The 20,954-nt window shown below is 35.3% G+C and overlaps 1 protein-coding gene and 1 long non-coding RNA gene across 4 annotated transcripts in view; one reads left to right on the top strand and one right to left on the bottom strand.

The window, feature by feature from the left end:
• CLSTN2 (calsyntenin 2) overlaps positions 1 to 20,954 on the bottom strand; it is a 348,562-nt gene that overhangs the window by 51,133 nt on the left and 276,475 nt on the right. For all 3 annotated transcript variants that reach the window (XM_038183935.2, XM_072042760.1, XM_038183936.2), the window contains 3 exons: positions 12,261 to 12,446; positions 8,020 to 8,268; positions 7,623 to 7,744 (listed from right to left, as the gene is read on the bottom strand). In XM_038183935.2, coding sequence (XP_038039863.2) covers positions 7,623 to 7,744; positions 8,020 to 8,268; positions 12,261 to 12,446 — 557 coding nt within the window. The remainder of the gene's footprint in view (positions 1 to 7,622; positions 7,745 to 8,019; positions 8,269 to 12,260; positions 12,447 to 20,954) is intronic.
• Positions 1 to 20,954, top strand: part of LOC106017895 (uncharacterized) — a 216,954-nt gene that overhangs the window by 176,028 nt on the left and 19,972 nt on the right. The gene's annotated exons all lie outside the window — the stretch shown is intronic.

Here is a 20,954-nt window from a genome sequence, read left to right as displayed (position 1 = left end):
ACTCTGTTGGTATAACTGATAAATCTCAGAAAGAGTAAAACACAAATATTAAAAATAACCCTGAAATAAGAAAACAAATGTGACAATTCACCTTCACATGCCATTCAATATGTAACTTAGGAATTTTTGTTCTAGATTTCCTTGTATTTCAGGAGTTACTGGACAACTGTAGAATACCAGGCAATTTAACTGAGTCTTTAATACATCTTGTTTAGGTGTATTAAAAAGTCTGTATTGATATTTTTGTTACACAAGAAATTAAGTTTATTTGGGGGCCTTGCCATGGTGAGCTTTAAGAGACTAATATTTTGCATTATTTCATGGTGCTACAGACAATTTTAAATTCTTTTTAATTCCATACCAAATTTCTTTCTTTTTTTTTTTTCTTCCTCTTTTTTATTTGATCAAAAAACGTGTGTTTCAGTCTAAGTGGCTTGCTGTTTGCAACAGTTCTTCTGCCTTCCCTAGGAAACAAGCATAACTACGTATGTGAATATGTAGTTTCTCACGTAATAAGGGCTGAAAGACAACACATAATAGGTATCTCTTTCAGAAGAGCTGGCCTATCTCATCTTAAGTTTCTGGAAAGAGTAGTCCAGTATAAAAAGGCTTGAAAATCATATTCCAGGGTAATAAAACTATTATGGTACATAAAAATTAGAAAAATCACAAAACGTAGAATACAAATATGTATTTCTACAAATATGTAGAAACACATCCTAATAATCTAAAGTAAATGCAAATAGTTAGGTTATAGAGTATTTTCTGCAAGCAGTTCAGTTTCTTCTTAAGGGTCATAGAAGATTTGCAGAGGTGCAGAGGCACACTGCATTTCACACTAGGCTGAACTACAGAAATCAGAAGTTCACTAAACTAGGTCAATTTACAGGGAATATTTCAAAGCTTGGCCAAAGGAATATTTGTGCGTCATAAAGCAAGTTCTTTGCAGTCACCGTGTTTTGTTTTTCAAGATTTTGTTGTTAGAAATGATATTTCAGTTGCATTAAAAATATATCTTTAAAAAGCTTCTTTAAATTGGAATCTCAAAGATTATTTCAGTATTTATCAGTACTGCTGACTCATCCTTGTGCTAGTAAAGGCTGTTTTCAAATAAGATACTGAATTAAAAAAATATCAAAGTAGCATTTAAAGATGGAAAATGGTAAATAAGCTGTGTCAGATAAGGCAGGGCTAAAATGTAAAACATGTGGGGTGCTCTGAATGCTGCAGCAGCATTTTGAGTCCTGGAACGATTTCATCACAGTTACAGGATTAGCATGATTCATATATCATTTATCTCTTACTGGCTTTGTAGGATGTAAGTTTGGTGTTTTGTAATTTTCCTTCTGTAGTCTTATCAAGGATGTATGCATAGATTAGTGCAGCTCTGCATATCAATTTGTAAAGAAGTGGTTAAAAGCATGTGGAACTCTTCTGAACACCAAATAAAAATGGACAACTAAACTCTGCAATAAAAAAAAAGTTAATTTTCAATGGGGTACCATGTTGAAAAGTATCAGACTGACAAGTCTGAGGTCCTTTACATATAGGTGCATAGTGATGGGAAATGTTTGTGTCTTCCTATCTCCCCAGTATACCCTTAACCCTCTGGGCTTGAGAAGACTATGTACTTTCCATAAATATTCACTTATTTTCTATCTCTCTGAGCCCATCAGTAAAGAGTACACTTAGGGCTCACATAATGTGAATGATCATCGCAGAACTAGATGCATACAGCTAACCAATTTTGAAAAATCCAACGCTTAAGAACAGCTTTCACTCATAACTGCTGTAACTTAATGGGAACAGCTAATTTTACTAAGACAAGCTACAGGTACCAAATTCTTTTCATTTTGCCCTCTAACCATAGAATTTACATTTCCTCAAAAATCAGCTACTGCTCTATCGTACTCTAGCTTATTTTAAAAAGTAAATGGAAATGAAGTGCTTGACTGCACAACAGTGCTTTCTACAGGTGGAAGACCCCATTATGTGTAGTCAGTCAACTGGTTAAATGCAAATGGAACCTTGCCTTGCTCCTTCAGCATCTATGTGCATACAGAGATAGAATGCATCATATTCAGATTTACCTAAATAACTTGCTTTCTCTAGTTATGGAAGCAATTGTATGAGGCTTTTCCACTGCAGGCAATTTTGGATTATTCAAAGCAATTTATCTCATCTTAAAAAAGAAACAGTAACTTTCTGTATCTGTACTTTTTGCTGATTTAGAGTGACTCCAGACCATGAAGTTCAGTCCCTATTTTCAAGGGGATAGATACCAATTTTGCCTGTGGGTTGGAAGACTATCTTCAGGGTGGTAACATGGGTATAAAACAGAATTCCCCATTGTGAATAAGAATAAATGCATAAAAACATGGATTTCTGGCTTAGAGGCTTTCCCATGCTCAAAGAAATGTTCCCATTCTGCTGATTTCAGGAAAGGAAAAAAATCTCTTGACTTGACTGTCCTCAGTATCAGCACGAGAAATGTAATATCCAAGGCGAACAGAGTGTGAAATACACTGCGCATTGGCCTATGTAATGTTATGTTTTCCACTGTCACCAAAGGCTTGAATGCCATGATTCATTATGCAAACTATTATTTGGTTTTAGTCCCGTGAGGGTTAGAGAAAACTGTTTAAACAGATAGAAATTGAGGGACAAAGTTCTCACTCTATTGACCACAAATACAGAACACATGAGAACTGTCATTTATTGCAGAAGTTTGATGACCAGAAGAGTTTTTGCTGAGGATGACAATGAGGGGAAGGAGCACTAATTCAAACTTTCGTGATAGAGCTGTTAACATAGTTCCCTGAAGTGCTTTCAGAAATATTTTTGCATTGACAGGAAGAGAAGTGAGAAGACTTCATTTGCTTTGTTTGTTTTTTACATCTCTAGGGAGAAATTCTGCCAATGTTAAAATTATTCCTTCACTAATTTCAACAGAACTCAATTTCTAATATATGTAATCTATTATAAACTGATCTCTTTTGCAGTTCTGGTATACTTGCATAAAATAATTTAACCGAGGCCAGACAGAGCACCAGTGGCTGAAAGGAAATGTGATTAGTGATGTGAGTTAAGAAGCTGATCAACTCCCCAGTATCCAAGGGTACTTTTGTGTTGTCAAGAACTCTGAAACCTCTGTCCCTAACCAGAACTATACCATATGCAGTTATTTCCTGTGTGCAAGAGAAAGCTGTACAATATGCCCATTTTATCAAAAAGAAACCCAATAGCAGAGATCCCTAAAATCACTCATCACAGCTTTCTACAAAGAAAAAAAAATCACCAAGGACACTTTTTATATTTCATGTGTTATTCTTAGATGGCCCTAACTTATACCTACTTAAATCATTCACTTAAAAATATACATATATTCCTACTGATCTCAGAAAATTAGGTGATGATTTAGGTGTGTTTTACTGACTTTGTTGACAAATTTTTGTAATAGGTACTCAGGTTTGAACAGTCTTATTATAATTAAGCATGAGAAAAGAAATGATAAAAATGTTGACAAATACCTCATGATACTCCATTTAAACATATGCATGGTAAACGTAGAAAAAAGGTCATGATTCTGCTTACTGAAAAGAAGGATTACATGCACTTCCAAGGACATGGGAGTGAGTAAAAGTGAACCACCTCTAACTGAGCATCTATAGCAGTTGCTTGGGAAAACCATGCAGTTGTATTTTTTTTCTTATCATCCAGCATGCATTTTTACTTAACACTGAGTTTTTGCATGGCTTTTTTTTTTCCACACCTTTCTTTCCAAAATACAACTAATGCACTCTCACAACTAAAATGACAGATATGATTAGTTTCCAAAAGGATGAAAGTGGGAAAAAAAAATCAATTTATTTTTGATATCCCCAACCCCTCTCACATTTCTTATAAATTACAAGGACACTTTCAGTTTAAAGTCTGTTAACTCTGCTAATTAGAAGTTTTTGCAGGTTATATCTTAGCAGTTCAATCCTAAAGGGACATACGCACAGGGTTATGGCACTTGCAGGTCACGCATGCTTAGCACAATAAGCAAAAAATTAGTTAAGTACAGTAAAATCCATTCAGTTTAATGTAACAAGTAGGGCTAAATACCCTGAAAGCCATACTGAAAAGAAATGTTTGATTGATCTATGAACTGATTTAAAGACATGATTTTTCCAGAGCTAACTCCTCAGCCACTACTGTGTGAAGGTTTGAGACACTTGTATACATCACAGTATCATATCACAACGTTTCAGAGGCACTGCTCAGGTGTAGCTATAAAATGTTACATGACACTTTGTATTTGGCCAAGAATTGAGTCTGCAACTAAGCTGTGTGCTACGCTTACCCACCGCAATACTGCGATCTAAAGAATTAAATTAAATTTGGAATGGTAATAAAGTCACATTCTTGGTCAGTGCCTTGAAATAATAAGTAGTCTTGGGGGCTTGGTAGAGCCAAAGCAGCTGGTATTATAAATTTTACTAGTCTGCTGTAACAATGATAAATGATTTCACTAGTTTATGCTTCACCAGATCCAAGGTCACCAGATTCCTCTCAGCATAAGCAAGCTATGGATTGTTGTCACAATCATAAAGTGAGCTCAGAAATAAGGTACTCTGCCACATTTCATAGTACTGTGGCTATGCTTTGTACCAACCATTGAACTATCACAGTTATATATTCAACTTGGTCTATAGCATTGCATATCACAGTGCACTGCAGATGGTGAGAAACTGAGCAATGGTTAAATACAGCTTAATTCCCATACTTTTCTTCAGGAAACAAGGAATCTGAAGATTTGCCACTACAGAATAGACACTTCTAAAGGTGAGATTTCCAGAGGTATTGCAGAATCTAAATATGCAAAAAATCAATTGATAGGATTTTCAGAAGTGTCTAGAGCACTTCATCTACTCAACCTGGCTTCTTTTCTTATTGAGATCAAGGAGTTTGTACAGGAACGTTAATTCCTTTTTGATATACATTGTAAATTACCCAGTGCTTTCAGGGGAAGACCATTGTAGCTAGACAGACAAAAGCTGACATAAATAATTTTACTACTCTGAAGTGAAGTTCAGACTAGCTTGTTTTCAAAACCATACAAGCTCCTTAATAGCCCGTTATTCATATATTTTACAATTCCAGTTAAATTACTATATAAGGCCAGATAGAGAAGCACTAAGAGGAGATAAAGGAGCAGTCTTTACCAAGTCCATTAATTATTACAAAATTCACAGCAGTACCACCATGACCATACAAATTAATCATCATGAAAGTCTGGTCACCCAACCCATAACAAACTTTATTCATACTTTAATCTTACATTTTTTTCTCAGCTGGAAAGAGTAGTTGAAAATGTACTGTGGAAATCAATTGGCAGTATCTGAATGAAATAAGATGAAATGAAATGAATAACGTGACCTAATCAATCTTTTGTATCTATCTCTAGCTTCTGTCATCTAGGAGCTTTCAATAATAAGATTCTCCCTTCAGTGCCCAACTGCAACTCAACTTTTCTGTAGTGCTACAGTTTGAAAGCTTATTTTAGGGTACACAAATGACAGACAATGAAATACACAGTTTGGAATCACACAGTAGAAATGAAAAAAGGTAATGTGTCAAGTGCTACTTGGGACTACTTTAGTATATGCTCTTGCTGAGATGTCTTCAGCATAATAACTTCCCTCCAGAAATGTACCTCAAGAGTATGATCAACTGAATGTGAAACTATGTCCAAGGAGTTATTCAGTCATCCTTAGTTAGAATCTTTAGATTCCTCTAGGATTTGTATCACAATGTGTTCTATCAGCAGATATTTGGGACTCTACTTAATTTTGGCTGAAGATCCGAGAAGGTGTCTCCTAGTGAAACTGTCTTAGGTTTATTGATTTAAATCAAAATCTGTAGAATTTCCCAAGGCATTCTTTTTTCCTTGTTGGAGAAAAAATAGCACTTCTACTTAACTACACACACTCTTACTTAACATGTTGTTTTGAAACAATTTACCTTCAAATTCATACAGATTTCCCAAATCAAACAAAGAAACAAACAAAAAAAAACATAAAGAAGGAGATACTTTTGGTAAGCATCACTGTCTGAAAGAAAATAAGGCTGTCAAAATATAAATATGAAAAGCATGTATTGCTCATCAATAACATCAATGTTACTCAAATTCCAAGCACACAGAAAAATCTCTATATGAAAAAATAGTTCAGGATATATTTTCTTTATGTGATAACGAAAAAAGTAATTGGAAAGATATAAGATTAAGCTAATAATTGGAAAGTAAGATAATAATTGGAAAGATACAAGATAAGATTTCTGTAATTCCCAATTTTTGCCATTTAAAAAAAGTATGGAAATCATATGGAGAAAGTAGAGTGTGAATAAAGTAATTGTAGATGGTAATAGAGATGAAAAAGTTCTTTCACACAGTCAAATACATCCCTTGTCAATGGAAAATTGCCCTCGACAGTACAGTTTCCAGTGTTTTGTCATGGCTAAGTTACAAGTGTTATATACAAATTCCAATTACTGAGAGGACACTGTTACTCTCCCATTCTGAGGCTATAGAAGAGAGGCTGATTGCATTTAGCTTTCCAAAGTCAAAACACTTTACATAAACTTTGTAGTACCATTGAATATTTTAGATGTTTAGTACACGGCCAATTGAAATATAAATCTATCTTCAGCAAGTAGAACGGTATTTTCTGAGGTTACACTGGTCGCTCAAGACTGGTAATCTGAAATATGTTCTAATTTAAATTTAACCCTTTCTAGACACTTTAAGATTTCCTATAATGTACAGCAGAAACCAGTTCCAAATTAGTTAATGGAAATGAAAAGCAAGCACTACAATAATTATATGGTTTTATCATTGCATTCATCTGATAATCAGGACAAAGGTGGTAATTTATATGCATTTTGAAGTTAAATTAGGAAAGTTACCATTCCTATATCTACATCTTTGATATTACAGTTTGGGCCCAAAGACACAAAGAAACTCGCTTTGAGAAAATAACTACTTTGATGAAATATTTCCTCTTTCACCCAAATGATCCTTATCCTGTTTAAAATTAATAAATCTTTGAAAGACAACTCTTATCTCTTTAATAATAATTTCCTTGCAACATACTCTTAATAATAAGGAGAAATTACATACAGCACAGTAGATGAAAGTAAAAATCTACAGATTAGACTTAAAATATATTACAAATAGCTTCCTGTATGTCAGCATGCTCTTTATTGTAAAGGCTCCTATCATTTCCTTTGTGCTGATACAGCCATTTTTTTTAATGATAAATGGAAAGCTTTTAGGGAACTGTATGCAATGTCATGATTCTAGGTTCTCCATTGCCAATGGATATAAACCTCTATGTACTGTTAAAATGACTCAGATGAAAAACCTACTATATTAAACGACTCAACTAAGTTAACTAATTTATCTCTTTCTGTGGATCCCAATAAATAATCACAACAGTCAGAATTTGCAACTTAACTGAAATAGTCTTCTGATTCCTCAAAAATAATTATGCCAGTATTTGGGTTGTTCTCTATGATTTCTAAAGCAGATGAAGGGAAAGATTAGGTATGGGTGTGTTATAGATAAGAACAATTACCTGATCCAGTTTCCAATGGAACTCCGCAGGGCGAAATGTGTCAGCCTGATCGAAGTCTTTACGCAACAGAAACACTAATCGACAGTTGTGCACATACAAGGCATAGTGATGTCGGTTCATCTCTGAAAGGAGGGAACAAGATCAGCACTCTGAACTATCATCAACGCTTTTGTTTGGGTGAATATGCTTCAAAGCAATATACACTCAGAGGACAAAAAAACAACCAGTCCCCATCAACAGTCCTCTCCATAAACTGTCAAATCACCAACCAATTCTCAGGATGGCACCAAATCCAGCTCATTATTTGTTTTTCAAACTTCTTTAACTGAGAAGAAATGGTAATATTCTACCAACTTTGTTATGCCCTTTGTCAAACATTTTGTCAATAGACACTCACCTGTCTTGTCTGAGTTGCAGAGAATAGTCTCTTTCTCAGCTCTTAATCCTGGGCTAGGTCCATGTTTCATCCACAGAGTTATGGTGAATTGATCAGTTAAATTCTTTGGGACTATTCCATCTGGAATTTTGGCTCCTTGCTTTCCATCAAATTTAAAAATTATGTCATTGTTATCCATGAGAAGCCCAGCTGTCCAATTAGTTGTTGCACTGGGAGATGGTAACAGGTCAATGGCACCTGAGGATGCTCCTGCAAATGATGCATAATGAGAACACAATGAGAAACTAATAAAAGAGCTGTTCAAATGAATTTAGTATAGGCACAGGGCCTGATTCATGCATTCCTCTTTAGATTATTTTCACCTCCCAAACAGTCTTACTACTTTCACTCTCAAATCACATACATGCTATTTAGTAGCCAGTAAAACAATTCCATAAGAGCTTGGTAGACTATACGTATTGCACAGAAACTGTAAAAATATTTTAAAGTTACTTCCTTAGAAATTTCTCATTATTTTATAAAATCCATTAATGTCATATCTTCAGTTATTCTGAGAAGTGCTAAGACTAAAATCAAGTTCTCTACATCCGGATAAGGAGAGTTCATATCTTCTCTCTCTGACAGCATGGAGATATATAGTATACGGAGATGATGTGTTGCCAAATTCAGTAGAGTGGGGATGAATGTAGAATATATATCCTAATGTCTAGTAGTCAGCCATATATAATGTTGGTATGAATATTAGTGCATACAGAGTATTCACCCTAAAACCAAAAATATCACTCTAATTCTGGCTTCTGTCAGGTACATGATGGTTGTAACTCCATGTGTTCTTGTCTAATGATAGATATAAGACATGTGCTTCTCACAGCTCAGATTAGCTCCCCTACAGAAAGTAAGTTGCATGTATGAACAAGTGGTCCACAGCTACACTCATTTATTTGTTAAGGATCTGGGAGTGATGGTGGACAGTCGGCTGAATATGAGCCAGCAGTGTGCTCAGGTGGCCAAGAAGGCCAACGGCATCCTGGCTTGTATCAGAAGCAGTGTGACCAGCAGGGCTAGGGAGGTGATCGTCCCCCTGTACTCGGCTCTGGTGAGGCCGCACCTCGAGTACTGTGTTCAGTTTTGGGCCCCTCGCTACAAGAAGGACATCGAGGTGCTTGAGCGGGTCCAAAGAAGGGCGACGAAGCTGGTGAGGGTCCTGGAGAACAAGTCCTACGAGGAGTGGCTGAGGGAGCTGGGCTTGTTCAGCCTGAAGAAGAGGAGGCTCAGGGGCGACCTTATCGCTCTCTGCAGGTACCTTAAAGGAGGCTGTAGTGAGGTGGGGGTTGGTCTGTTCTCCTATGTAGATGTAGAGCTTAGGGATATGGTTTAGTGGGGACTGTTAGTCACAGAATCACAGAATCACAGAATTTCTAGGTTGGAAGAGACCTCAAGATCATCGAGTCCAACCTTAGACCTAACACTAACAGTCCCCACTAAACCTAACCTAACACTAACAGTCCCTTAGTGTTAGGTCAGAGGTTGGACTCGATGATCTTGAGGTCTCTTCCAACCTAGAAATTCTGTGATTCTGTGATTCTGTGAAAATTAAATTGTGGGGGGGTTGGGGGGGAGGTCGGGGAGGAAGCCAAACAAACCAGAAATGGAAAACACTGTGGTACCAAGATCTAATAGAACAGCAAAGTACTTTAGAGCTCTGTATTATTTTTTTTTTACAGCTTAACAACTGTCAGGCACTTTTTATAAACATGTAATCAGGTATCCAGAGCCTTTACTTAGCCTGTGAAAGATAGCATTTAGCAGAAAGTATGCTTGCCAGAGTAAAAACAATCTGTGTATTCTTGTTGATGCTTTGACAGGTAAAAATATGATGAAAAAACACAAACTGAATTAAAAAATCCCATACTAGTATGAAATCTTAACCTCCCTCCAGTGTCCAAGGGAAGATCCCACCTCTCTGCAGGAGTGTAGAATGTTATGCCAAAAATGTTTTGGAAATGTATCCTATATATTTTTAAAAATATATTATAGTGATGATGTGAAAACATTCATATTCCGTAACTGCATTTCTTAGACAATAGTTCAAAATGTGTTCCTTTAAAATTAGGTTATTTTGAAGTGATAGTAATATCAAACCTAAGCCCTCCACATTTAGAATTGAACAAAGACAAATTTTAATTTTGAATAACACACCACAGTGCATTGCTTAATACACAGATGTTTCAATGGGAAAACACTGAACTTGATTTTATCCAAACAGCAAAACTTAGATAAACTTATTTTAAAAAATCATAATGTTAAAAAAAAAAAAAGTAAAAATAAAATTACTTGCATGGGTGTGGTGGTTTTACAAGTAAAAGCATAATTCTCTCAAGGAATTCCTTTTGCATTCATTTTTTATATATATATATATATATATATATATATATATATATATAGTGAGATTTATTCTGAATATGTTTTGCAGTCCAAATTGAGTTTTTCATACATTCTTTATTTTTTATTATTGTTGGATGACAAGGTGAAAAAATGCTTCCTAAAATGCTCTGAGGCAAAATACTAATAGCTCCTTGACTTTAAAATGATTCAAGTGTAATTTAATCATTAAAACTGCCCATCTTTACTGTCAAAGTGACTACAAATCACTGGGTTATTGAAAAGCAGAGTTAAACCATCAGTTATATAAACATATGAATTCTAATGCCTATTGCTTAGCATCTGAATTCTCTTTATTTCCAACTGATAAATTAAGAAATGGGCATGGGATTTATAAACTGGATCCTTGATTATAGAGAGAATCTTGCATTTTATATGTAACTGATGAATGTGTGTCTGATCATTCAATTCTGCACTCTCTGCAATCATAAGATGATTCACTGATAGAAAAAAAAAAAAAGTGCAGGGTTTTCTTCCTTCACAAAGAATTTATTTATCCAACCATTAGATACAATAAGGTCATTTCTGGAAGAAAACTTATTTCCAGAAATAATTTAACCTGCTATCATAAGATAACCGCTTCTCTCTACAGTAAGGATGGCAATAAATACCAAATACCAAAACAAACTTGTCCTGCAATTCTATTGTAAAGTTCACTTTCATTTATAACCTTTTTATCAAACTCCTATTAACAGTTTCTACCCTGCCTATACTTCTCTGTGAAGATATGGTAACCTTGGAGAAAAAAATATTCTTTCATCAGTGAGAACTCACCCCTCCCCCATTTATATATGCTTTCTCCATCCTGTTTTCTCAAGTGCTTAGTATTCTATTCCTTCGCAGATATGCTAAGTTCAAATCATAAGTTTGGCAGTACTGTTAGACACTACATCAGCCCACCAGCTCACATGCAGGTTGAAAATATTTTATGAGAATTCTACTACTCTAATTCATCTTTACCTCACTTTCCCAATCTCCACAGGTAGTTGCTAATCATAAGTGCAAACTCCTTTCCCCTGGGACTGGCTCTCCATTTTAACAATTTGGGAACACTGGCTGAAAACTTTCATTTGCAAATTTATTTCTTAAAGATTAGTGTATTGATCTCATTATGTTTGATACACTGTCGTGTGGTTATCAAAGCAAACATACATGTAAGCCAGACAGTCGAGCATCCCAAATCAAAAGCCACACAAGTAAACGGCGGAAAAAAAAATGCACATTTGCTATTGCAGAACAGAAAGAAGCCATGAAAGATGTATTTTGGAGGAGAGGAGACAGAGTAGATTTCAAAATGCAAAAGTATTTGACTTAATATATGTACGTTGCATATGTACATGCATAACCCTTAAAGTCATAAAAATACAGTAGTATCTTCAAGCATTTAATCTACCATCCAATATGAATTTGTATCTTTTAGACCAAGTTACCAAAAGCAGGAAAAGGCAATAAAATAATTAGGAAGCCTTTCTCCATCAGGATGCCTCTTTTCTGGAACTTATGTTTCTTAAATATTTTTCCTTGCATGACAGCCTGTAATGTGCCTTTATTTTTGTTTGCTTTTGTTCTGGCACAGTACCTAGCAGCAGAGCAGAAAGCAGAGTGAGGAAGACTAAAACACAAGACAGAATACACAAGAACAGAGCACCAGTTAAATATCAACAATCCTTTGATTTTCATTGCTACAATCAAAAATGAACCAGCTGAGATAAATCTGTGTATCGCATGCTTCTAGGTCATAATTGGTTCTTTATGTGGAAAAATATTATTGTTATATTGATTGAAAGCCATGTACATACCACATAGTTTCTGCAGAGATTTTTCTGAGTATGTTTCACGATCACAGCCCTTCCCAATGTAATTGGTCTGCAATTCAATGGTTGTATGTATGGAGGAAACTGGTCCATCACATGTTTCTAGATGAATGCTGGGAAACAAAGGTATGCTGCCAGAACCAGGCTTGTATTCAATACGTTTGTTCCAGTCTGGAAAAACACAAGAGATCCAAGAGTGATTAAAAAGGTGAAAAGAATACAATTTTAAATTACATATTGCTCTCAAAGTCCCTGGCTAAGATAAAAATCAATTTTTTTGAACTTGGCGTCAGTGAGTTACTGTTTTAAAAAATTGGTTTTGCTCCTTTCTAGAAGAACATAAAGCTCCATTAAGTAATATCACTAAGTCATGCCAACACAGGCTACATATCCTGACATAACTGCTAATAGGTGTCAGTCTGGGTCTCCAACATCCATGTCCCCATGACAGCCTACAAGCTAGGTCTACTGAGAGAAAGCTGTTGGCTCCACTAGTTTGCTAAAATTTCATAGTTTTTTGATAAAGAAGAAATATCTCCAGTGACCTGGCTATATGCATAAGTCCTATTCGACTGTGTCCAAAAGCTAATATAACACATCTGTAATGCCACCTCTTGTCTTCAGATATCTTCTTAATTTTGTATACTATATGTGACCGAAAGCTACAGATGAAAAGACTACCACGCTTTCAGCCAGGTCTGGCTAATCTGTGTTTTTTCAGGTGTCTTACAGCCCACGGCATTCAAACAACCACCTGCCCTAGGCAGCTGCCTGGACATGGCACGAATGACGCTATGTTTCTCAACAGAAGCATTTAATTTTTAAATCCAACTAATTACAACCAGCTTCAGAGAAAACCCAAACAAATATCATCAGTTAAAACCATGAATTTCAGGTATCTTTCCTGTTTATGTTTAGCTAACTGTAGCTAGCTTGCTATGAAATATAAGTAAGAATACTGCATCAATACAGCGATATAAGTAGTTAATTATTTTGAAGTCATAAAACTATATTCAGCTCTGCTACCTAATGTGTACATCTGTGTTAAAGTTTATTTATTTTTTTAGTCCTAGGTAAAAGAGGACTCCATAAATGGAAAAGTTCTAGGTTGTGGCAGTCGATGAAATCTCTTAAAGCAAATGTACAGAAACATTCTTTCTAAATACCACTGGAAGGAAAACTAATCATATAGATATATTTAGTAGGTGGAAGAGTTAACTGACTTCATTTTCAGAAAGTTTGAAAAAGAGTGCTCTTTAAATACCCCATCATCTTAAACTGGATTAAAAATTTACAAAAACATCTAACAGTCCAGGCAAACGTTTTGAAATGAAGACCATTCTTAAGTCCAGAGTCCAGACAAAGAGGATGGGATGCTGACAGTCTGAATCTCAGAACTTGGACTCTCAGATTTTCTTTGTGATTTGTAATTCAAATGGTAATGACATCGCATTTTGTTCCCATGTGGAAGCTGAGACTTCACAGAGTATTACATGTAATTTTATTAATATCTTTAGGGCATGTACATCATTGACTAAATGACAGGTATGACTACTTCACTGCCTGTGCATACATCAACTGAGTTACTAGTTTAGTAGCAATTTTCAGGTAATAATATTCCATATAAAATTAGATTTGATGTGCAGTATTGTATACATTTGTCTGTAATTGTCAAATTAAATGGTTCTCATAAAATTTCAAGTATCATATAAGGTACATCATTACAATAACAAATTTCTTTTTCCTATCTATTCCAGAAACTTGAGGTTAACATTTTTCCAATCAAACAAGAGCAGATTTTTTTTTTCAAATACATAAGATAAAAATAATTTTCCATTTTGAACAAATGCTAATGATATATGAATTATTGCTCTTAGTCTCTTATTCACTGTGTTAAAACATTATAATCCTCTACCCAGAGAGAAAAACAGTGTCTTATATGTACCTGAAACATTTCTGACTACCTCAGCAGCTTTCAGGTTTTCAGCCACTTTCTTGCTTCTCACAAATTAACCAACACTCAAGCAAAATATTCATTATTCTATGTGAGATATAACTGAAATATTAACTGTAACATATCTATTTGAAAATGCACACAACTGCAGTTATATGAAGAATGTCTTACATAAAATGTGCTATATAAAATGCCACTACTGATAGGGAAGAATAACAGTAGACCTCTGTTTCTGCTGCATGAATTTTTGGACTAGAAGAGCCGTTTCATTTCACAGTATTACCTTTCTACTTGGCAAAAGTGATAATTTGTACCCAGAGATCATAAATCCCGAACATTCTAAACCACCTGCGTTTTTCTCAGCTTTAAATTGTAAAATATCAGTTACATTTGAACTAATATCATTGTATATTGGTCCTTTGCAGCATTACAGACTAATCCTCATCCTAAATTCCACTTACACTCCTTTCACTGGAGGAAATGGGCCTTCAGTGTGGATTTAGGAAGTCAGCCAAGGATTCCACCTCCATGCAGAAGGCATTCCCAGGCAGGCACAGAGTTACAGTAGAATATAATATTTGCAATAAGCTGGACAGTCCATAAGGTAGTTATAGCTGTGCTACAAAAAAGTGCCTTATTTATACAGAATGTGTGCCCATAGCATTTCAGCATCCCGTAGTGTTGAAGCTGAGGCCAGCACTCTCTATATCTCACCACTAGTGAAGTCAGTAAGAAGCTGACAAATGCGTATTTGGAGGTGGGTAAAGGCTGACGTGAGGAGCAATATTGGTTTTATGTTGGAGTGAAACTTGCAGAGACTGCACCACATCTCTCCCAACACGTCAACCCAAATCTGATGGGCTCTTAAAGAACTTCCCATTCGGGGAATGTTGACAGTCCACCTAATATTTTTATCTGCAAACATTTGTTGTGAGACAATAATATGTGATCTAAAGATGTGCTACTCATGGTATCTTTGTGCAGAGATTCTGAAAATGAATGTATTCTTCAGGATAAAATTTTTTTTTGACTACATAGTGCCAGCACTTTTCCCTTAGGTAATTCACAGAAACTAGCAGCACGATGCTGCGGAAGTTCTTAGAGCCTTGTTAAGACCATATAAGCACTTTAAGGCTTTACTTTTTTATTTTATTTTATTTTATTTAGGCTTTGCTTTTTACTGCGATCTAAATATGCTGACTTGGATTTTATTTGTGGTAACGTTAGCGGATTCTCAAAACATTGCATAGTCAGGTACCTACTATGAAGAAGAGAAAGGATTCTATGATCAAGGAAAGGAGCTACATCTTCTTTGAAACATCTTCTATGACTCATTGAAGTTTAACTTAAACCTTGGTTTGCCATTAATAACAGTTTATACATTCACAGACTTGATCTACTGGCATGAAACAAAGGGCTGTTTCTCAAACTCTTGATGTCTGGCACAGATTTTTCTAAAAAAAATTATCACCACCTAGTCAAGATATCAACATATGAAATGTGTTTCTTTTAAATAATTGCATCAAATACACAGCACACATCAGCTAACCAATAGCACTCCTCCCTCACATCTGAGCCTGTGGCACCAGATCGGCTATTGTTCTGCTATGCACATTTCAGCTGATGTATTGCAGACTTCCATAAGGAATAATGTAAATGTATAGTTTGTGTGGGGTCATAACTCACAAGCAGAATGTATTGTTTTTTCTTTTCCAGTTTCAAACTGCTAGGCAATGCTTTGTACCTGAATTGCCACTTCAACCTTTTTTTTTTCTTCCTTTTTAGTAAAACAAACATGGATAACAGCTCCTGTGCAGTTTCTCTTGGACTGCATTTTCTCTATATTTATATATACATGCATATAAATATATATACACATATAAAACGTGCCAATTTAAAAAAAATAAAAAAATAAAAAAAATCCAAGGATTTTATTTTCCTATTTGGAAAAAAATGCGAAGACACACAAGGCAATCATCTTATCTGTCCTACTTCCTGATTAACCCTTCTCAAAACTTCTGAAAGAGGAAAATTTTTACTTGTAAAAACAGGAAATGTCAGCCTTGCAAAAGATTTTTCAAGAAATTCTGAATGCTGTTTCCTGACACAGATTACGGGTGAACAAAATTTTGTGGAAGTTATTTTAATTTTAAACATATCATTAGCATTAAAACAGATCATCTGCTATGCTTTGTCATCTCAGAAGAAAAGTTAGAAAAAAGACCAATTGTGAATGCATGCCTGCCCCTTTCTTAAATAACTTCATTTCTGTGAAGATCCTGAACTACTAAACTAACCAGGTCTGTTCAGGCTAAGCAGTTTCCCATTCATGAGATCAATCATTATACATATGAATGAATTTGGTAGGTTGTTATCTAGTTACTTGGCCAGAAATCAGCTAGTAAACATCAGCAGAATACTATTTCCAGGATCCATCAATGTCACTGTGTTTTCATTCCCTGAAAACCATTTGCTAAGTTTTAAAGGGTCAGACAGTCAGACAGATAGAAAGAACTGCTTTCTCTCTTGGGGATAAAGTAGGCAGCTTTGCAAAGGCTGCCACAGCTCCTATAACTGCTTCCACACATATATTGTGCTAGGAAAGTTTGGAAGAAATTATGCCAAACCAAAGCAAGATTTAATTATCAGCTAGGACCATGCTTCTCATGCTGGAAAAATGACAAAACTTTCCAAGAGCTTCTTCAAGATAATCTGGCAGAAAAAGATGTGTTTAGAAGGAACTGAATTTTTGATTAATGGTATTTTCCTCTGTTTTAGCAAACATGTTTATATAATATATATATGTACATATATAAGAATAAATATATGAGTAAATATATACATACACTAGCATACATATGTATGAACACATAAAATATGTACAATTTTAACCAACACTGCAAAATAATATTTAAAGTTCTGTTACTCATCCAGCACCATTAGTGCTATGACAGAATAATAAAAAAAAAAAAAATAAACAAATCTAGTTTTTACAGCTAATATACAAGCTAGCAACATATAAATGACCAGACCACTAAATCTGATGGCACATACAAATTTATGGATGTTAAATACAAGTGACCTGTTACAGAAATGATAATCAGAAACCCTGACCTAGTTAAAGCCTCTCCATATCTAAAGGAAGACAAACTAACTTCCATGGTGCTAAGGAACCATGGTTTGCTAAGACATTTGAGTACAGAACTCATAAGTGTAAGTAAACAATTAAATACACCTTATCTTTCTGCAACATGCTGATTTTTATTTTTTATTTTTAAACAAAGTGAGAAAGACAGAAATTTGAACTAGTGCGGGACAGTGGTAAAATTTTCTCTTGCAGGAGATAGTAAACCACAGTGAAATAACTGTTGTGTCTGAACTGGAGATACATGATACTGAATACACTGTTGAGTGATAAAACAAAAAGTCCTAACGGTGGGGACTTGGCATAGCCAAATAATCATATGAGAAAGTAAATACAGGAAAAAACAGCAAAAAGTTTAAACAATTATTTGGTGTGACATTTCATTTGAATAATAATAAGTATCTGCTGCAACAACCCAGGTATCAGGGCCCAAAGTCTACTAATAAGCCCTGATGAGTGTACATTAAGACTCACCCGGGTTTTCCACTAGCACCCATGGGCCCAGGAGCTGACACAAAGTGCCAGTTCATTCTCATGAGCTTCTTCAGTGAACTGATGTCACCACTAAAGAATGAGACATGGGAAAAGAGCTGATTCCACCAAGTTAACAGCATGCCCATAAAACACCAATCTGATATAGCCAGGAAAAAAAAAAATAAAAATCTGATTATATACCACACTGTTTTTCTAGGAAAAGGTCATGGTAAAATAAACATGAAAATCCCTATCTGGAATGTTCATGGAAGATATATTTAGCTGTAATCCGTATATAGAATTAGCTAAGAAAAGATATTTCCATTTTCAAAGTGAGATTGAAATAGATATGATGGCTTTCTCTATGTATGTCTGGTAAGCAAACAGAGCAAGAAGAACAATATGAAAGAAGTACTGCAAATGAGTATAAACCTACGTAAATTTTGAGCCCCCAAACTAGACATACTCACTAATTCAGTTAATTTTCAAATGCCTGAAACAGATAAGACTGAGTATTCCACTAAACAGCGTGATTCAAGTTAACAGCTCAATATGTGCATTTCGTTATGATTACCCAGGTTTAAGGACATACGGCTAATGAATGCACAGCAGCTCCAAGACTAGAGTGGCATCAAGCAGTAGCTTTTATTCAAAAAAAAGGGCAAATATCTAATAAATATTAAGATGACAAAAGCGTTGCATTTTAAACTGCTAGGTATGTGCACAACAAGAATGGAAGTAAATTTACATTTACTACAGAAAATATTTGTGTCTTTGAAATTGTTCCTAAGGACTAGGAATATTATTCTCGTGTATGGTTTCTGTACTTGACCAAACCCCTCTCTTTCCCTCACAATAACCAATTGCTTTATTAATCATCTTTCTCCTTGTTAAGAGCAAAAGCAGAGATGGTTTTGCTTTTTTTCTGTAATTGGGTTTTACTAGAAAGCCCACATGAATACTGTTTTAAAAATCACTCACAGTGCCTTCTGAAAATATTATCTATGAAGTATGTGGATTCACAAGTGATCTAAGATCACTCCACTACTAAAAGAGAAGCAGCCCTTCTCTGAAAAAAGGAGACTATACTTCAGCAGGAGAAGCAAGCTGTGAACTTTTCATGGTCTCTGAATGACTAGTCAACATGAAAGAGGTGGTAGGAATGTGCCTTTTGGTGGTGGCAAAGCCCTACATCCCCTTAATGAGTCCTACATGCCTTAAAAAGGAATGGGCAATATCTTTATAAAAACATCTAGCAAGAGTAGTTAATGTGTCAGTTTATTAGGTAGATAAATCGAAATTTTCAGCTTCCTTAGGACACCAACACCATTTTGGAATAGTCTGCTCAGAATGGCCAATGTGAGTTCAGGTTTATTTCTAAAAGAGCTTGTAATTTACTGACAATGCCTGCGTGAGAATGGTTGTTGATGGTAGATTAATGTTCATCTTCATCAAGACTAGGGAAATAGATGCTAGAATGCTGTGGTTTAATCTGGCTGGCAGCTAAGCACCACACAGCCCTTTGCTCTCCCTCCTCCCCTCTCCAGGATGGGGGAGAGAATCCGAAAAAAATGAAAGCCTGTGGGTTGAGATAAAGACAGTTTATTAGGACAGAAAAGAAAGGAAAATAATAATGATAATAGTACTACTAATAATAGTGTGTACAAAACAAGTGATACACAATGCAATTGCTCACCACCTGCTGACCAATGCCCCACCTATTCCCAAGCAGCCAGTCTTTGCACCCCAGCCAGCCCCCTTCACATTAGTTGTTCAGCATGACACCTTGAATGCTATTAGAATTGTTCTCTGTCAAAGGGAAAATCATTTAAAGGATGGCACCCAGGCCTATTGAGTCTTATTTGCTCTGCTATACATTCTTGTCATATGGACTTGTCATCTAGAAACAGGAATAATTTTGTATGTTGTTCTGCATACACCAAGTCTTTGCTGTCTCACCCTTATGCAGTAGAGGTTATCAAAAGAGTGTCTGTGATGGCACCGAAACTTCTAACATTTAATTTATTAGACCATCTCTATTCATGATATTCATGTGAAGAACTGCACAGTGTTTCAGATTACTAAAGCCAATAACTTTTAAGAACTGCCATTGTTATAAAAGTGAATTTCCAAGTATTTATTTGCTCAAGCTAACACTGAAGAACAAGAAAAAATCATATTTCATCAAGTTTTATATTATAGCCAAAGGCTCAGAATATTTCTCTTCTGTCAAGCAAAACACTATTGTACCTTTCCTAGTCATCTAGTCTTCAAATATATCATTATTGCAAAGATGATGGGGCATACCTGCTAGCTGTCTCTCTGTGGAGAGGTCACAGAGTGACAGATGCAGGGAAGTAAGAACACTGTAAGTGTAAGTACTCTCTAAGTACTGGAAATACTAAAGGTTTTGTTTATTTATTTATTTAATTTATTTATTTTTCTAGTGACAGTTAATTTTTACAGATGGTTCAAAGTGAAAAACACCACAAGCTATGCAACTATCTTTACCTTTAAAAATAAGTAGGCATAAAAAATTCTCTAAAAGCAATGTACACATTTCTGTATACAAGTATTTAATTGCATCTTTCAAATTATAATTAATGATGTGATGATTAAGAACTAATGCCATATACTCAATAGTTTAATTAAGGACCTTATACCCTGAGTAGGCAAGTACTGTCCACTTGCACTGTGTGTAATTCAACATGGAAACATGCCAGTGAAATGAAGCAGGCGTCTTTCTGACAGATAGAAAAGTACAATTCAACAAGCATGGAATAAGCCAGAGCAGAACCTATTTGATATTTATGCCCTGCCTACGATAAACTTTAAGACATCGTAAAACTTTGCCAGACCAGTAGGAAGAAAAACTGTGCCAAATTGCCACAGAAGTAAAAAGTCCAAATTCAAGCACAATGAAAGCCCAAATTCAAGCAACTTTAGACAAGCTGCTTGAAACTTTATCATGGATTACATTTTTATGTTTCTTTAAAGAGATGTTGCTCCCTGTTTGCTGTTTTTTTTTTGTTTGTTTGTTTGTTTGTTTCCCTTTTTTACTTTTTTAACCCAATCAAGATGAGCAGTCTATTTTTCAACTATCACA

Source organism: Anas platyrhynchos, chromosome 9 (genome assembly GCF_047663525.1).
Source record: "Anas platyrhynchos isolate ZD024472 breed Pekin duck chromosome 9, IASCAAS_PekinDuck_T2T, whole genome shotgun sequence".
In the NCBI taxonomy this organism is placed as follows: domain Eukaryota; kingdom Metazoa; phylum Chordata; class Aves; order Anseriformes; family Anatidae; genus Anas; species Anas platyrhynchos.
This window is presented reverse-complemented; position numbering and strand designations above follow the sequence as displayed.